We start from the raw sequence: 20,018 nt of genomic DNA, 5'->3' as shown, positions 1-20,018 counted from the left end.
CCTTTAGTACCCTTGTCAAGGATCATAATGTTCTCATTAAATCTCTTGCTTGGACTAATTTCCGCACGAGTTGAAGTAAATTGAAGCACACCAATAGACTTGACGATGTAATCAATACAAGATGTTCTTGTGCTGACACTGTGTGAATTTATACGAAGATGTCTGCCACTTATCCAGTGCGTCTTGGATATGCCGCATATATTGTGGGTACCCGTCCGGAGACCTTTCCAATTAATTAAGCATTTCGCCGGCTGAATGGACACATGAGTCTGAATGCGTCTAACAGAGTTTGGGCATACAGGATGGACACCAGCGTAGATGTAGGATGAATTTGGTTCTCTCGGCCACCCGTAATGAGAACGATGCACGCGATTTGGTCTAATGACAGCTAAACATGGCTGGCTGGACGTAGCTAGCAAGGAGACTGACGTAGGTTGCTTCCTCTGGCTGAGAGATAGGAAAAAAAAAGATACACCAAAAACACAAGGGTTGAGAAAGAGACATAAATAGACAGCCAGACAGATATAATATCTAGACACTTAGAGGGATAGATAGGTAGATAGAGAGAGAGAGAAAAGATAGCAAAAGTAAGAGACTTTTAGATAGATAAGGGAGAAGAGTGAGAGATAAAGAGAGATGATAGAGGAGAAAGATGAAAGATTGAAAAATTATTGAAGAGAGACTCTTGGATACATGGAGATAGAGTAAGAGAGAGAAAAGAGAGGAGAGATATATAAATATAAAGAAAGGCTTTAAGATACAATCATATAAAATGCAAGGAGACAGAATAAGAGCATAAGACAGAGAAGGGAGGAGAACAAGAAATATATAGAGAGATAAGATAATTTTAAAGGGACTGTACAGTACTGGTTGAGGTGGGGATTCATGTTTTGAACATTCCTATTAATAAAGTGAGATAATGAAAAGCCTCTTATAAAATATGAAAGAGCATGTAATTTCAAGAAGGATTCAGCGTTTATTTGATGAAAATTGGTTTTCAAATGGCTGAGATATCCAAAAAAGTGCTAATAATAAAAGACGACATGTCACAACTTTATTAGGATCTTTTTGTTTCACTTTGTTTTTGGATATCTCGGCCATTGCAAAACCGATTTTCATCGAATAAACTTTTGATACCCCTTAGAACTGCATGCTCTTTGACATCTCATAGAGTGGTTTCTGAATATCTCGCAAAACGTTAAAAGCTAAATCCTCACCTCAACCAGAACTGTACACACCCTTTAAGGAGATAGAGTAAAGAGTATGAGATAAAAGAGAGGAGAAAAAGAAAGACAAAGAGAGACTTTTAGATATAAGGGAAAAACAAGAGGTTAAGAGAGAGAATAGAAAACAGGAGAAAGTTTTAGATAAATACAAGAGAGAGAAGGGAGAAGAATATATAGGGGGACTTTTAAGATAGATATAAGGATATAAAGAGAGTAAAAGATATAGTGTGGAAGGGAGATAAAGACATGTAAACTAAGCTAAAGAGGTAGGTATAGATGACTATGTAGGTATATTAGAATAGAGCAATTCATCAAAGGAATAAGGGCGATTAAGGAAAGAGAAGTACATGCAGATGGCTGACACATGAGTAGATATACATACAAAGTTGCAAACACAGGGTAGGAAATAGGGATGGCATAGCAGAGACAAAAAAAAAGAGAAAAAGAAGAATAGCGACAGACTTAAGTAAAGTTACTTTTAGCAGGACTTATTCTTGTAATAATGGTGTGTATCATGTGTAACACCAAGCAAAAGAATTTCAGATAAGAACCAAGATCATACAAAGGAGGGATGGGGGAAAAAATGACAGCTTCAATTTAACCTACTAGTGTGTGTGTGTGTGTGTGTGTGTGTGTGTGTGTGTGTGTGTGTGTGTGTGAATGAATAAGGATACATGAGAAATGTTATGACCTTTGCAACTAGTCAGCAGAAGATGTAGAAAACGTTACATTGCAGCTGACATTATTATTAAGATCATCATATTGTTCTTTATTCCTGCACAAGTATAGCGTGTATTCCGGCAAAACATGAAGTACATTATTATCGCAGCGAACCCGGAACCTTTGCTATCTTCATCTGATATGAACCTATTAGAATGTGATGACATTTCTAGTTTGACATCCAATCCACCAGAAATACTCCTGTGTATGCCAAGAAGACTACAGAGATCTGCTCAAGTGATAAAAATCACTCATATAGAGGTCAGTATGCGCACTTTCTTTGACGGCCGCTGGTGATGCTGCACACCCAATGCGGATGCTCCGTGCATACTCCGCGGTTATGGTTACCGTATTATGTGCACGAGGCTGGGAATATCATTAAGAAGGGTGTAGCCAGACGCGGGGCATTAGAAATAGTTTAGTGGGTAACAAACCACCTGTTTGACATGAGAACGGTCTAGCCTGCCGTGATGTCAGCGGCAATGAAGATGATGAAGATGGCATTAAAGGTTGTCACCTTTATGGTGGTGTTAGTCATGGGGCTGCTTGTGAGTGGGTCTCCCACGTCAGTGCAAGCTATTCTTCCACTTTGGCTCGGCAATTTGCATAGATGAAGATGGATCATGGAATAGGCTCCTACGTCATCATCTGTCGTATTCTAATACCATTTTACCATTCAGAGACCTCAGCATGTGCATGGATAGATGTCCATGTCAAGACATCATACATGTTAAGACATACATGTATAATTTTCTGGATGTGTACAGAATGTGTACATTTCATCCATCTAGACACCTGATCACCAAAACTGTAAAAATTGTAGATGCAGAATAGATAACGTGACAGAGAGAGAAGGGGAGATTTAAAAAAAAGGATAGGATTGGTAGAGTGAGTTGTGATATTTTAAAAGGATGGTGAAAGTATCAGAATTTATAAGCAGATATAGAGAATATAGATACATACACATGTATCCATATGTATGTATGCATACATACATAATTTACTCTATCATACATAAACGCAGAGATAAACAGTGACAGACAGACATAGAGGTTTGGATCAACACAAAAATGCATTGTCAGATCTAATAAAAGCACTGTGACTTTTGCCGCTTTGAAAAACTTGAAGCTGCGATGGCTTGCGAGGAAGGCACCGTCGCATCTCATTTCGTTCTGCGATCCCGACACGCGCACTCACCCCGCCATTTGTTGATAAACCCAGACACCGGTCCCATCAGAATCTCTCTGGCACTTGTAATGGAAAAGGCTGGGGCATCTCCCATATCAACAAATCCTCCTCAGACGGAATAAAACTGAAAAGAGATACAAACTGTGACATATAAACAAAATGTGGAGATTGCGTCGTGTCGCGGAGAGGTTGAAATTGTCGCCACATGACAGTCGGCACCCCGACTGCAGAGAGGGTATCTCAAAGCCGATGAAACACCTGTCTGGTGTTTGGTATCTGAGTGCAAACAGGGGTCCTGAGATCTTTTATATTTTTTTTTTAATGGTGTAGGTTTTGCAGAGAATTGCATACATGTTCTACTGTTGTTCACTTCAAACTTCTCATGAAATGCCTTGTCTTTCATTTGGATGTAATATAATTATATGCACAAATTGACTGCCACAAGGATCATGGTGTGAGTCCTCAACCAAGTAATGACCCTTACAGATATGCCGTGACCCAAGGCAGAGTCAGTGGTCATTGTGTGTCAGAATTAATGTAGGACAAGGAGTTGCTTTGCAACCTGAACCATAAACCATTCAGTATTTGTTTTATAATATAATAGAACAGTACCATGTCTTGAATTGAATACCATAGAAGAATCGTGCACTCGCACAACCTCGCTGATTTCAAATCACTCAAGGCAGTATGCATATTTGACTTTACACACATGGAGTGACTGCTTGTGGGTCTAGCTCATGCTTTATTAAAGCTATACAGTAGAAATAATACCATACTTGCCAATTAGTAAGATTTTTTCAGATTCAGTAAGATTTTTTACGTTAAAAATAGCAAAATCAGATTTTCTGTCGGAGAAATCAGATTTTAAAAAATATTTAGGTATACCTTTCATGTGTATTTTCTGAAGATTTGACCGAAAGTAAGATTTTTAACTTCAGTTTGCATAGAAAATAAGATTTTTGCAATCCATGAGTAAGATATTTCATCTTGAAATGTTGGCAGGTATGTAATACAAATAAAAACAACAACAAACAAACTAACAAACAAATACAATGATGTCATTTTCCAAGGACCTCTTTCAAACATCATTAGAGCTGTTTCAATGATGTCATATTTCTGTGACCTCTCTCTGTGGATGTTAGTACAACTCTCCTTTATGTCATTAGTGCTTTCCTCCCCTCAGCCCTTTAAAGCTAATCTGGGGACCGTTTCATGAAACTTTTTGTCGGTGATTTACACTGACAACTGTTAAAAGCTACTGAAATTCTTGTGTCTGATTGGCTGATAGCAAATTTGTCAGTGAAAACCTCCGACGAACTCGTTGATGAAACGCCCCCCAGAGGCTCCCATTCTGACAGTGAAGTTTATGAGCAATTTGTTTCTGTCAAGCAGTTCTCTGATTTTTTTAATCCACCCTTGCTTGTTTTTGTATTAGAGTAATATTTTTCCCTGTCTCCATTTCTTCTCTTCCTCTGCAGCCGGAAGACCCTTACTATGCATCACAACGAAGAGTTTACGAAGATTTGGGTCAGGAGATGTTACAGCATGCATTCGAAGGGTAAGAATAATGGCCCAAAGTCATAAACATAATTCTACTTGAGTCCATATGGACTACAGCAAAGGCAAAATAGGTATACTTGTACCTATCACATGTGCATGTCAGCGTATGTTAATTATAGGATGTCTGTTGGCGTACGTGATATGTCATACGCATTTAGGCTGGCAAAATTTGCATAGTCCATAGACTAGATTTAAACTACCTTTTGTTAATTGGGCCGATGTGTCTGACCATTTCATGATTATGGTCAGTCGACCTGTCTGAGCTGCTGAGCATACAGACTGCTCTACTTGTGCCCAGTCTTTTTTTAATTTTTAGTCCCTTATCAGCACAATCATATAGATGTCAACGTGATACACTGCACTTCAGACCATGACACTTTCACGGAATAATTCAAGCAGGATTCGGGCAGCAGAGATGCCCGGCAGTTGATCTGCTGTAGTTTATGTGTAGTGTGTGCCATGTTTTTTTGTGAAGATGCTGGAATTCTCTTTTTTTTTTTAAAAGACAAAAAAGTATGAAAAGAGTGTCTGAAGCATCTGCTACAAATTTATATCGTGATTGCCATTAATTGCCTTTGGCTCAGTGGTTAGTGATGCCTTCCAGCAAACAGAAGGTGTCAGGTTCAAATCCCATGCCGGCTCCTTGTTCCATCCAAATTGCTCATTTATGATACAGATTGAACAAGCAATCTTCTGTACAGAAAGCTCGAGCAGAAACACATTTATATCATTATACACCATACATATCATCATGTAGCATATTTCTGCAATTCACTGCACTTTTCCTGCATAAACAATCCTTTACTCTTCACACTGATGCAAACATACATAATTTTTATGAATCAAGTTCAGAAATATATGCAAAATTTCTTTAAAAGCTCACTTAAAAAAAGGTATGCATCATAACCATATGTGTCAACATTGAACATGCATGGCAGACATACAAAATAAATGTATTTGCATGGGTGCAATCCCTCCTTTCTATCAATAGAGAAGGGGCACTCTATGTATGTTCTAAAAGGCCATTTTATTTAAAATGTAAAATGCATAGAAGCGCAGTGACCTTTGTTTTGGTTGAATTCTAGGTCAATTTGCTTGGATGTTATTTTGCATGTGCCATGGTTTTTCTCCCTATTTTTTTTTTTTTTTTTTTTAGTAGAAGGCCCTTTTTATCAATATGATGTCAATATGTGCAGATTCATTTATGATTGAAATTGTCAATACCTCATCAATATGTTATCAATATTTCTGCGTTCTCGTACATGTTATATCCACGCAAATCCATGCAATATAGTCAGGGATGATACGCTGTGTTTACAGTTGGTGTGTGTATGCAGTGTGTACACAGTCAAATCTTTATTAGCATACAGTGTACCATTCACTCGCAACCCCTTGTACGCCTGTTCTACCATCAGTGAGGAGATAAAACTGTAATACACATTTGTATATCTGCACAAATGCAAGCACACACACATACATATTCATGTACATACACACACACAGATATATACAGTGTCCCTCCCTGCTGTCTCAGATGTGTGTATCTAGTTATGTCCTTGTGAGTTGCTTCCCGTTTTGGGTGCCATTTCCTTATCATTCATTTTATCCTCATTGAGCCGGATGATGTAGGTCAATTTTGTAGCATCCTTGTTTGAAAGGCGCCTTCGTTCCCCGGGACCAATCAGGCTCCCAGCCCCCCCGGTGGTGCCTCTTTGAGCAGATGTAATCATAGCCCACGGGCCTCCAGCAGATGAGGAATAATGCATCAGGAGTGAGGAGGGAAGAAAAGAGGATGAAAGGAAGAGAGGGGGAAGAGATAACTGAAAGGAATTAAAAAAAAATAAAAGAAAGGAGGGGTGAGAGAAAGAGATACAGACAGATGAGTGAAATATAAACAAAGGAAAGAGATATATATGATAGAGAGAGAGAGAGGGATAGATGAGAAAAAGAAATGATATGCTACAATATAGTACAATGTAATATAATATAATTTGGTAAACTATAATAATCTATATGATATATAGTCTAATATATTCTAATATATTGTGTAATGTAATATAATATGATATGATATAGGTATAGTGTGATATGATATAATATAGATCATATGTAGGGAGGAGAGATATATTATATACAAGAGAGATATGAGAGGGAGAGAGATAAAGATAGAAAGAATTTTGAAAAAAAAAGAAGATCGAGTGAGAGGGAGACAGAATGATGGAGACTAAAATATTGAATGAGTCTGGCAGTTATATGATTATGAGGAATAAATGTGTGGAAAATTTGTTTTATAAAATGCCAACAAAGATCTAGACAGGGACAAGGATAGATGAAGACAATAACAACAAGAAACAAATATTTGAAGTAGAATTCAAATCAGACAGTGTGGAGGAGAGGGAGAAACGGATGCCAAAATTATATAAGATGACAAAAATGATATAGATTATCATTTAGATGATGGTGGTACTGAAAATAAACTGAAAGTATACTGAAAGTAAGGGAGCTTTTGAAAATGTAATGTGGTACTTTTAGGCGTGAGCTAACTAGTGAAAGATTGAATGCTTTGAAAGTGTTGAATTGAAGCTGTGTTATCTTACTATATGAGGCCCATGTATTATGTAAAAAGGGCAGAACACTTTAGTCTGTCTACACTTTGACCTTCTTTTTTTTGGGGGGGGGGATGAGAAGAGTAGCAAGAGGGAATGGGCTGAGTGAAAAGATGAGAAGATTTTTGAGCTGAATCAGAGTGCTGAAAGAAATGATGTTAATAGTGAATAAAAAATAGTTTGTTCTTGTAGAAGCAGAAGAATGTTAGTATTGTTATACTTATCACAAGGATTTTATCATCTGCAGGTGTTTTTCTTAAAGTTCTGTGAATCGATGTGAAGAAGAAAGACAGAGGTGTGTACGTGTGTGTGTGTGTGTGTGTATGTATTTTATTAATGTTATATATTCTAGGTACATGTTTATATGTGGGAAGATGTGTGGGATTTATGGCATTAGGAAGGGGCTAATTATGGGCATACATGTAAGTGGGCAGGGAGGGTTTTGTCTGTTTGCCTTTTTACATTATGGTTTCCGAAAAATTTTCTGTTCACTTTTTTTTTTAAATTATGGATTTTCATCCGATCGCAATAATTTAGTATCAAAATCTTGTTAAAAATGTTCAGTTTTTTTTTTTATAGCATAAATGAGTTGATATGTTTATAAAGAGAAATTGTTTAGCTCAACTGATAAACAAAGTGATTGTGTAAATCTTTATTTCTATTTTATAAAATCAAAAATAATTTTTTTTGACAAAATGAGGAAGGGTGGGGGGGGGGGAGGGTGTTTGTGATGCCATTGGGAACAGATACAGAAATTCAGCCAGAGGTTGGGGGGGGGGGGGGAGGGCAATGGGTCCGTCAGGGTGGGGATAGAGAGGGGGGGGGGCATGGGATGGGCAGTTATCGCATACCACAAAGAAGACAATGTTTGTTTGATGACGGGGGCAAGTGTCTGGCGGACCAGAGATGAACTAGAAAGAAAATAGACAGGATGTAGCAAGGTGGATGAGCGTCCTGCCGGAAGGAATGTTTTCTCAAGAAACAAGGACCGACACCATTTAAAGATGCCATCCTGATGACTAAAGATTGTCCGGGAGGATAGTAGATGCAGGAGGAGGTGTTGGTGAGAATGACGGGAGAGAGTGAATCTGTAATGCCGCAACGACCCTCGTAAATCTCGCACTAAATATTTACGCGGATTGAGGTGGTGCGATAACAGCTGGTGCGTTGGAACTTAGACGCAGTGTCCAGTCCATGCCCGCCCACTTCTGGAACGTGTCACTTTAGATCCTGCAGTGTGAGAAATCAAAACGTTCGGATGCGCAGTTACTTGATATAAACATCGGTGACGTTGTTACGATATGAAGCACCCTTTTATTGGTCCCATAATTGTTTTTACTAGGTGTGAGGTGATTTTTAATCATTTCCTGTCCAGTGCTGCTTATTTCAATTGTATATGTGACTGCCCAACTCAAAACCCACAGAAAGTAGCAGATGAGGATTCTCTGGAATGGAACAGATTATATGTCAATTTGGGTTGATCGACTCAAATTTTTAAAGTTTGCGTGGTTGATATGTGGGAGAGTAATCGTTTCTGTACTTACTGGCAAAATTTTGGAGCTTAAAACAAATCTAAAAATCGAGATATTAGCAGTTTTTTTCTGGATCATATTTTTGGGGGCAGGTGCTGCTTAACTGGGAAATTGATACTTCTGCACAGCTGCCTAAATAACACTTATACCCTAATCTTTAAATCCTCTTTTCTCCCTTTTCCATCAAACTGCGCCTCCTACCTCTCTAAGATTTCAATCACTTTTTCATTTGGTTAAGATGGTCTAATTACGACAAGTTATCTGTCATTTTGAACTTAGAGCTTATTCTTTTAAGAGCTTATTCTTTTAAACTACGTATATTAGTGGAAAGTCATTTTGGCCTACTTTTTCTGGGTTTTGAGCTGCTTTGTCACATATGGTGTTCAGTTCTGAGATTTCCAATTAAATCTGTCACTGTCTGGAGAAAAAGATGATGAGAATTTACAGGAAAGTTGGACTGCTTCCAATGTGTCAACATCTTTCAGATTCAAATGTGACCTTTTGTAGAGCTTCTTCCTACAGTCTTTCATTGCTTGTGGGCACTGGTCATCTTGTGGTATAAGTCAGAGCTGTTTGGTGTGGTTTGTTCAGTGTGTGCTGATGAGAACATATGCTGTAGGATCTACACAAAAAGACCACTCCCAACAAGGAGACAGTGCAGAAAATGAAATACCCTGATATCCATTATTTTACATTCCTGTAAGTAGAAAAGTCATGGCAAATCTTTGTTTTTTAATTTCGATGTATTTCCAGCTACTGAAATGCTTACACTTATAGTATAAATTTGCATGGTATGTTGAATTATTTTTCCAGGTAGTGATTTACCATCTAGTCAATGGAGACCAAGCCATTTTACCATTTGGAGACATGGTAGCCCTGTACATAGTCTGTGGCTGTTTAAGAATCTTTACAGGAAGGGGGGGGGGGTATTGGTTAAGAGTGAAAAAATCACAACAGAGAATGTGATGCACCTTGTAGCAAATCATTGACCTGGTTTTCTTTGTTGTCATGTGGTGAACCCCCATACCCATCCCGTGCCACCCCCACTTAAAGATTCTTTTGCCATTATCCTGCTGAAGATATGATATAGTGCACGCCATCCATTTTTCGTAAGCCCCTACCCCCTTCACTGCACTCTGAACTACAACATTCCTAAAAAGTGGAATTGATGAAAATAGATTGTGCCCTCTTTAGAAAATCATAGTGTTCAGTTTCAAACATGAAAATGTACCAAAATAATGGGCGATATGAAATTGAAGAGATCGAGGACTGTTAGATCAAAAATCAAAAAGTCAGTGAGCTCCAAATTGAGCAGCAGCACTCCTTTGGCTTTCAAGGGGTCTTCTGCGTTGTGCCTCTTAGAGCATTCCTGAAAAAGTCACTTCATTAGGGTCTGAAAAGATGAGACTACATACGGCAGCAGAGCATGAGTCATCCAACTATGCCTTAGCATCTACCGAGTGTATGCACTTGTGTGTGTGTGCAGTCTATGCCTTTGCGCGTGTTCGGCTCGTGTTGATGCGATGTTTGATTTATCGCCGGCGTATTGGTATTCACAGCGGCGTGCGACGACAGCCTCTGGATATCAGTAATAAGGGTGAAATGAAATCATATTTACGACTCTTCCAGTAAAAGAAGGCGGCGTCACTGCCTCCTTTCATTAGTTTTTTTTTTCTAATTTGTTTTTTGTTTTGTGCAATCTAAATAGCTTCCAAGGCCGGTGGTTATTGCTGTGACTAACATGAATATGTGCACTTGTTGGTACCTCTTAGTTGGGGGGCATTTAACCCACTGTCCACCATGACACATTCTGAATCATTGTGATCTATCCCTCTTGGGGTTAAACACATTACTCATTGCTTGGTGCACAGTTTTTATCTCCATCTTTTTCCTTTGCATTTTTCTTTTTCTGTGGATCTAGTACTATAACTTCTTCTTGTATCTTCTGTCCTTTTCTTCTGTGTCACCTTGTAATAGTAAGAATTTCACTCTATCTTTCTTTTCTTTTTTTTTTTTTGGGGGGGGGGGGGTAGCTTTGTTTCATACCAGCAGTTCATCTTAGCCCAAGTTATGAAAGTCTTCTTCTAATGTCTGTATTGTGCTGTATCTACGGTTGCCTCCTTGAAGATTTCATTATATTCCCCTGGAGTCTTCAAACACACTCATAAAGTCTGTAGTGAATTCATAGATCAGTCCAATTCCTGTCTTTTCATCGAGTACAGAGGGACTGGTCATTTCTCTGTATGGGTGTGTTTGTGCCTGACTTTCTCGCTGTCTGTCTGTTGAGTGAGGTTTCCAGTGCAGAGACATACAGTGATTGTCTGTTCACAGAAATGCACCGTATAGACACACACACAAAAAAAAAACAACAACCACACACACACACGTACACACACACTTGTAACAAGCAGTATTCAGTTTTGTGTATTGCTGACAATACACTATACACGTTCGTTCCCTTTGCCCCAAAAGGCAACTGAATAGGTGTTATTATGAAGTACGAAGACTTGATGAAACGAATGCCTTTGTTGATGTATATTTCCAAGGTTCTCGGTTCCCATGGCAACACAGCATCCAGAGTGGATGAGTGATTGTTGGAAGACAGGGGTCAGAGGCTTTTGAGGATGCAGACAAACAAACCCAAACATCTACTCCTCTCGTTGGTACTTGGGAGTTGGAATTTGTTAACATTGACTACATCCACATCTACCCCTGATAGGTCTGTAGTTGGTCATAATAGTAATGATAATAATGAAAATGCTGATCATGATAATAATGATACTACATTACTGCAACTGCTACAACTGCTAGTAATAATAATAGTGATAGTGATGATAATGATAGTAATGATAGTAATTGACTTATTACTTAAAGCTTTCACATTTTTTTTTTTTAAATATGAAAAAAAAGATCCTTCATATTCAACACGTGCCTGCAATATAAACTTTCATTTCAAAACCCCAAGAATCTTGATGGCTTACAAATTCCTGAGATGCTATGGACCTGATGTATGGAAGCTCTTTCTGGCTGTCTGAAACAATTTACTCAATAATCAATCAAAACCTTTGAAGGAATTGAAGGAATTGAAGAAAGATTGATATCGTTTTCTAAATGAATGATCTAAGTTTTAAAAAAAAGAATTGAAATATCAGTGCCTTTACACTGCATGCTTTTTAATGTAACTATGAACTAGACTATTTACTTAATAGAAAGAAATCGTTTACTCAGCATAGACAAAATCAGGACATGAGCTTGAAAACTGAACCATGTGCCATACAGCAACCTAAATCATTGACCAAACTACACAATCAATACAAATTGATACGTGAATTTAAATGTGCAGTATGCTGCATATATGTCATGCACATGTAGTTATTCACTATACGTACAGATTCTCAAATGTCGCCGTATATGCAGCATCCAAAATGATTCGAATGAAATATTCCGCAGCCCTCGGATCATCGATGAAAACAGAACAAAGCATCAACAATCTTGCTGCCCTTCCAAAGATGAAAACAAATCGCGTGTCTGCTCAAAAGAGATGGACCTTCCAGAAAGTAATTGCTTTTCTGCTGACAATAAATGTTGGCTTTGTGCCGGATAAATGTCAACATGGGCATTACTTCATGTTTTCATGTCTTGCATACATGTACATGGTTGGAGGGTTTCTCCCGATGGATTTTTTAGGTTTCTCCTCTCTCATATTTGTTTGTTAAAGCTGCCAGTTGGTGGAGTTCAACTTTCTCTGTGTGCTCAAAAGAGTCATATGTGACGGTGCATCACAAAACCAACCAAAAGTTTGCGTAAGGATTCAACATCTATAGGTGAAATGGGTAAACCTGGTCAATCTTCATTTTTTTTTCCATATATGTTTTCTGAAATAGCAATTCTTCTTTTATTTATTTCTGAAGTTGATGTAATAAATAGGAAATTGTATTTTAGCAGTGTTTACAGATCACTTTCTTTTTTTATAGCGTGATATAGTTCTGTCTTAGAGACCTTTTTTTTTCATGTCTTAAAAACCCTTTCACTGTTCTTATTAAACTCTGATAACTCTTGAAACGACTGCATTCAAAGTTGGTATGAGTGATCAATAGAAAATGTGCAGTGATTATGGAAAATGTCATCATAGTCCGATAATCCCTTCTTACATACCTTCCCACATACATTAAAGGACAAAGGATGACAAAGGATGAGAAGACTACTGCAGTTGATGATGTCACGTGCGTACAACAGTATAAGGAAAATACAAAGAGAATTTCACAAAATGTTACTATTTGAAAAAAGTGCACATTTCCTTGACTTGTCACTGACGTATGTTAAGGGTAATAATTTATCATTCCCCTGCCTTCTGAAAAAGGGAAGTCAAGCACTCTCTTATTATGTGAGAAAAGTGAAGATATGTTGAATTTTCTGTTATTTTCTTTATATCGTTGTATGCATGTGACATCATCAGCTGTAGTAGTCTTCTCAACCAGCAGTGACTGAGCAGACACTTCAAAAATTATAACTTTTCAACGGATTGTCCAATTTTCCTCAAACTCTCACTGATGTGTTATACTAATATTGCTGCATTCACTCAATCCACATGTCTATGAAGATGGACTTGTCCTTTAAGAATAATGTGATTCAGAGTTGCCAATTTGATGAGGATGAGACAGTCATTTTTTGCACCCCAGGACTCGATGAGTTAACCAAGGTAGTATCTGCAGTCACACTGCTGTACTACTTCTCCAAGAGGGCCCCTCCCACTATTAGTTACACTACCAAAGTTGGATACCCAGTGTTGGTTCCTTGACATATGCTTCTGCCACAATTGCTCCCATGAGATATCTGCATACCAAGCCAAACATAAATTCCACCCACGAACATAAGCCTGACACTAATCCTAATCCTTACATCAAACTAAACCTAAAGCCCTATCACAACCGTAACCCTTTACCCTACATTGTAACTCCAAGTCCTTGGAGAAAATAGGACTGGAGCAATTGTCACAGGAGCAAATGCTGTATCACCTCCAGTGTGATGCCCACAATGTCACAAGGAGATGTGGATAATACAGCTGGATGCAGGATATTTGCATTGGTAATTTGCCCCTAGGTCTAGGTCTAGTGACTATACACCAGTCCTATAAACTCTTGGCACCAAACAGAATTTGAACTATGGGCTCCCCTTGTTCAGAGTCCAGAGGGCATTTCATGAAGCGTTTTGTCAGATACTTTTTCTGACAACTGTTGTAAGCTACTGAAATCCTTGCATCTGATTGGTTGGGAGCAAGTTTGTCAGAAAAAAATATCTGACAAAACGCTTCATGAAATGCCCCCCCCCCCCCCGAACTTGTACCATTGTACACCTGGTTGCTCCTGCATGTTCTACTTGCTAGAGCATTAGATGTCATTCTTTACAGAACTAATGACTTCAAAGATTTTTCTTGTTGTATTTGTACATTCCTCCATCCTAATGATGAGTTAATTTGTTTGTTTGTTCTTGGTTGTTTTTCATCTCTTTTTCTCTCCAGGTACAATGTATGTATATTTGCCTATGGGCAGACAGGAGCGGGCAAGTCCTACACCATGATGGGCAAACAGGAACCCAGCCAGCAGGGCATCATACCACTGGTAGGTATACTTGAGTGACCTGCACCTTGTCATAGTATAATAATAATAATAATGATAATAATACAGGGTACTTATAATGTGCCAATTCCACATAACTAACGTGCTCAAGGTGCAGCAGAAGAAGTGAGTTATGAAATACAAAAATCCTTACACAAACATGCACATGAAAATGAATGACACAATAATGATGATGAAAAAAGAAGTTAATGTTTAGGCATGTTTAAATAACACTACATCACTGAAATTATGTAAAATCCCACTCACATAAAGGAAAGTGTGCTTCAGTGCGCTTGTAGCAATTATATGCAAGGTGACAATATTAGAGCCCCTGACGAGGTGCAGGTATCTCACTATACTCCGCCCACCTGGGAGCAGATTATCAATCTCATCATTTTCTGCCAGTAATATAGAAAATGCATTGACTTTTTGTGGGAGATGCATGGTCAAATTGGATTGCGTCTTTGATGTGAAATAAATATGTGTCTTCATCCCAAGTGGATTTCAGTGTTGTTTAATTAGCCCATTGAAGACAGGCTGATTTTGCTGAACACGTATTTCCCATAAACACCTGCCCGAGTATGCTCGGGACTTGTCTTCAATGGGTTAAGGTGGTATAAACTTTCAATAAAGTTATTTACAGTATGTTTATAGTCACAGAGAGATGACCTGTGTTGAAATCTGCCATTGACATAGTTTGTGGAGGTTTTGTGTTGTTGTTTCCTTGCTTTCTTTATTTGAATATTGGTCTGGCTGCAGCAGTTACAGTAGTAAACCAAATGGCCTTTGTGAACAGATTTTCTGCTGTGGCAGTCCTAGTGCACTCCACATACCTGGTACATACCAAGAATCCCTGTGACTGCACATTTTTGGCTTCTGTAGTATAATGCCACTTTCCTTTCCAAGATGGGTACCAATGTGATGACCCACATCACCATACTCTTCACAATGACCTTTGACCCTCCTCTTCCTCCATCATTCTGCAGCTATGTCAGGAGCTCTTCGACCGCATCGACTGCAACTCCAACCCCAACCTCCAGTACTCGGTGGAGGTCAGCTACATGGAGATCTACTGTGAGCGGGTTCGCGACCTCCTCAACCCCAAGAACCAGAAGAACCTCCGGGTCAGGGAGCATCCGCTCCTGGGACCCTACGTGGAGGACCTCTCCAAGCTGGCCGTCACCTCCTACAGCAACATCACCGACCTGATGGACGAGGGTAACAAGGCCAGGTGAGTGCCGGGGAAGGTGGGGGAATCCCCCTTCTGCACAGGTCAAAGGTCAAAGCATTTGCTTCACATTAAAGGTGACTGGAATTTATCCCAGTGTGATGGGATGGTAGCCAAAAGTAATTATGCCAGTATGCATGGATCTGAAGTGAAGTCCGTATCAGGCCACATGTAAGAAAAAAAAAAAAACTAGGCACACACAAAAACACAACAACAAGACAAACAAATAAGAAAAATGCTTCAAAAATATAGACTGGCTAATATTATGAAGCAGGCATTTGCATATTGAAGTGTGGGTACTTTTGAATGTCTTTGCGTCTGAAAATAGAACTGTACAGCTTCTACCATAAACAAGAAAGACTGATCGAATCTGTCAAAGGTGTGTGCATGGATTGCATCAAACTGAAGTAGGGATATTTTTTAATGTCTGTGTCTTAAGTACAGATCCGTAGCTTCTACCAACGTGAAAGTCTAATCGTACCTATCAAAGGTGTGTACATGGATTACTTCGGACTGAAGTATGGTTACTTTTTTAACGTCTTTGTGTCTTAAAAAACAGAACCGTAGCTTCCACCAACATGAACGAGACGAGCAGTAGATCCCACGCCGTCTTCACCATCGTCTTCACTCAGAAGCGGCACGACGTCGAGACGAACATGTGCACGGAGAAGGTCAGCAAGGTCAGCCTGGTTGACCTGGCAGGGAGCGAGAGGGCGGACTCCACAGGGGCAAAGGGCGTCAGGTTAAAGGTCAGTGACTTATTACTATTCATGTGCACACACACACACGCACACACACACACACACACAGATGTATTTACATTCACAGTATTGCATTTTCCATGAGTTTGTATTAGTCATAAAGATATAGTTTTAGTGTGGTTTTATTGCATTATTATAATGAAACTTTTTTTTTTTCAGGGGAATGGGCAACTTTAAGGGCTAAGAAAACAATACTCTTGCACACTTTGTTAAACTCTGCACAAAATATAAAAGTTACACATCTATCAATCTTTGTTAGATTTAAGGTGCAGTTTTTAAAGTAAATTGGAAAATATTTTCCTATCTGAATGTGAAGTAATGCTTCACTTTTATTGGTCAGACATTCAAGATGCAAGTTGGCCATAGTCTGTATCTAATTTTTGGGATTGCAACCTCATTGCAACATCACTGTATGTGGTCAAGTAGATTTGGATACTGCTGATCAAGGTTGCAGAAAGTGTTCATAGATTGGATTTTGAACAGAGGTGAATATCTGATATTGCTGCATTGTATCTCTCTGTTTAAAGGCATAATTTACCATTTGCAGATGAAACAAAAACCCAGTATTAGCACTTTAGAATAGTTCTAAAATGTGAGTTAGGGATAAAAACAACCACTGTAAAAATGTGAATACTTATAATCAATGTTAAGTATTGTTAAATACACAAAATGTGAACAATAGTTATAATTGAAATGTTTCCAGACTAAACCATCTACAGTTATCGTTTATCGAGAAAAATACTGATATCTCCTTATATTCTAGATTTTATTGCGAAAATTTTATATTGTAGGATGTTTTGTGATACAACAGACCTACACATATGCATCAAATGTGATATCTTGAAAATTTTTAAAATCACTGCTCCCAAAGGAAAACATGACCTTCAGGTCATACAAGTGGATGTGAACATGTTGTCATACCAGCATGCTCTCTGAGCATCCAAATCAGTTATTTTTTTATTTTTTTATTTTTTTTTTTTTTGGGGGGGGGGGGGTATTCTATGTGGGATGTTTGAAGGGAATGTTATTTGGGAACAAAAAAACAAAAAATATTGGTTTAGCCGACAAAAAGCTGATTAAAGAGTTGTTGCATGGACTAATGGTTCATGAATTCATGGATATCACTACAAATCATCCATAATTATAACAATGAGACTTCAGATTTTTTTTTCTTCATGAATCATATTGGTAATCATGAATCGATTAAGCCAAATGTTGGGTTGTTGTTGTTTTTTGTAAATAAATCATATGAAGAATTGTGTCGTCAGAAAGCATTGTACATCACAAACAAAGGCATGTCAGCTTTCGGAGGTTGCTGGGAGACGTTGACACACTTTTTGTTAGTAATGAGGGGGGAAGGTTTCCGGCATTCAAAGAAATTAGCGGAGGAAATGCAAGAATTCAAGAATTTACTCCGGCTTGCTTCTCAGTGGCGAGTCCATAGGGAACCTGAATCAAAATGCAACTCAGGTTAACATAATACTGCCGTTGTTGTCAGAGAGAATTTGGTGCAAATCTGGAGTGGCTATGCAAAAAAAAAAAAAGAAGAAGAAAAAATGGGGGCTTCTGCCTCAAATAGCTGCATGCTTGAAGGAGCGAACTGGCTTGCCTGGATGAATTTCATGGTGGGGGCATTGGCGGGGAGAGTGCCTGCATCGGCCCACAAGGCGGGCTGGCAGAAGAGCGCATTATGCATGGCCGTCTGCACGCTCCAGTTGCGCGTCGTCTCGTATTGCACCTGAAAAGGTTAAAGGTATACGGGGATTCGAGCTGGCTGAGGCTAGATTGTGTACCAGTGTGTTTACACATTCCTGTCTTCTTCTCTTTTTTTTTTTGCCTATGAATATGTGAATCTGTGTCCGTTTGTTCGCAATCATCTTCACCTTCTATGTTCCACAGGGAAAGGATAATAATAGAATTAAGAAAAAAGCAAAAGAATGCAAATTGATCGCTGGTTTCTTATATTACTTGAATAGAAGTGAATAAATAGTATTGGAAAGAAAAAATAGGAGAGAGGAAGTGACAAATTTCGAGACAGATTCATGGAAAAATGATGAATTGAATAAAATGAAAGAATGAAAAGACATTGGTAGAATATGCGTAAAGAGAGACTGTCTTCAAAAAAGAGACAGATTCAGAATTAAAAAGAGAGAGAGGGAGATGAGAGGACATCCAAAGAGATCCACTGTAGAGAATAGCAGGAGCCTTATTATGGCGTACGTTGCACAATAGAGGAAACGTAAATCCATCCACTTTTTAGGTCGAGGGCCAATTGAAAATCAATGCATTTTAGGAGTTGTACGACGTAATTTGTTAATCGATGCCGGAGTCCACATCTGCGGTATGATGCGACACAAAAGTGTGTATAATGTGTGCATGTGAGAGAGTAAATACACACAATGTGGAGGGTTGTGATAATTAGAGGTAAGAGATACACTGCACCTCCTCTGACATGAGGTATATAAGAGGGAATTAGTGGGACTGGGAGTCTGGCAATGAGGTATGGAAAGTAAGAGAGGGAGAATGATAGATAGATAGATAGATAGATAGATAGATAAATAGATAGATACTCTAGTAGATAGATAGATAGATAGATAGATAGATAAATAGATAGATACTCTAGTAGATAGATAGATAGATAGATAGATAGATAGATAGATAAATAGATAGATACTCTAGTAGATAGATAGATAGATAGATAGATAGATAGATAGATAGGTAGATAGATAAATAGGTAGATACTCTAGTAGATAGATAGATAGATAGATAGATAGATAGATAGATAAATAGATAGATACTCTAGTAGATAGATAGATAGATAGGTAGATAGATAGATAGATAGATAGATAGATACAAATGTACTTAGATAGATACATGTGGATGAATAGGTAGATAGATGGATACATGTAGATAGATAGATACCCGTGGGTAGATTGATTGATTGATACCTAGATAGTTTTTGGATTAATAGATTGAAAGATGAATAGATACATAGATAGATAGAGAGATAGATATATAGATTGAGTGAATTTAATAGATATATAGAGAGATAAGGTTAAGGATAATGAGAATAAAAGTCATAATACACATGACAATTGAAAATGCATTGAGAGAAACGGGAGAGAAGTATAAGTTGCATTTGAAAATGTAAAAGAGAAAAGAAACAAAATTAAGAGAGATCGGGAGAAAAAAAAAACACACACAGAAAGAGAATCATGGGGAAGGGACCGGAAGCTTTGTGACACTTCTAATCAGTGCCTTGAAGATTTGGTAGAGGTGGACAGAATTGAGAGAAATTGAGTCAGAGACGATGAAGAGGATGATCTAATGGCAGAGAGAGCTGATGGGGAGAGAAATTTGGAGCTTGTACACAATTTAGGAGAACAGGAAATGGAGACGTGCAGATGAGTGACTGATTTATGAAATGAAAGGAATGTCTGCAACAGAACCCCCCCCCCCCCACCACCACAAAAACAAGCAATTGAGGAAAGAAATCTTTTGGAGGTAATCAAGGAAATTACTCCGCTGTAGACAAGTAGATGAGGATTCAAATTAAACAGAGATAGAGAAAGATGGGGGGGG

General features: G+C 38.4%; 1 protein-coding gene across 1 annotated transcript in view; it reads left to right on the top strand.

Annotated features, from left to right (window-relative positions):
• LOC140238972 (kinesin-like protein KIF1A) overlaps positions 1–20,018 on the top strand; it is a 167,408-nt gene that overhangs the window by 38,445 nt on the left and 108,945 nt on the right. Inside the window, exons 3-6 of the mRNA XM_072318867.1 lie at positions 4,613–4,692; positions 14,351–14,450; positions 15,434–15,678; positions 16,235–16,424. Of these exons, the coding sequence (XP_072174968.1) occupies positions 4,613–4,692; positions 14,351–14,450; positions 15,434–15,678; positions 16,235–16,424 (615 nt within the window). The remainder of the gene's footprint in view (positions 1–4,612; positions 4,693–14,350; positions 14,451–15,433; positions 15,679–16,234; positions 16,425–20,018) is intronic.

Source organism: Diadema setosum, chromosome 15 (assembly GCF_964275005.1).
Source record: "Diadema setosum chromosome 15, eeDiaSeto1, whole genome shotgun sequence".
Lineage (NCBI taxonomy): Eukaryota > Metazoa > Echinodermata > Echinoidea > Diadematoida > Diadematidae > Diadema > Diadema setosum.
The sequence above is the reverse complement of the archived record's forward strand: the minus strand, read 5'-3'. Positions and strand labels throughout refer to the sequence as shown.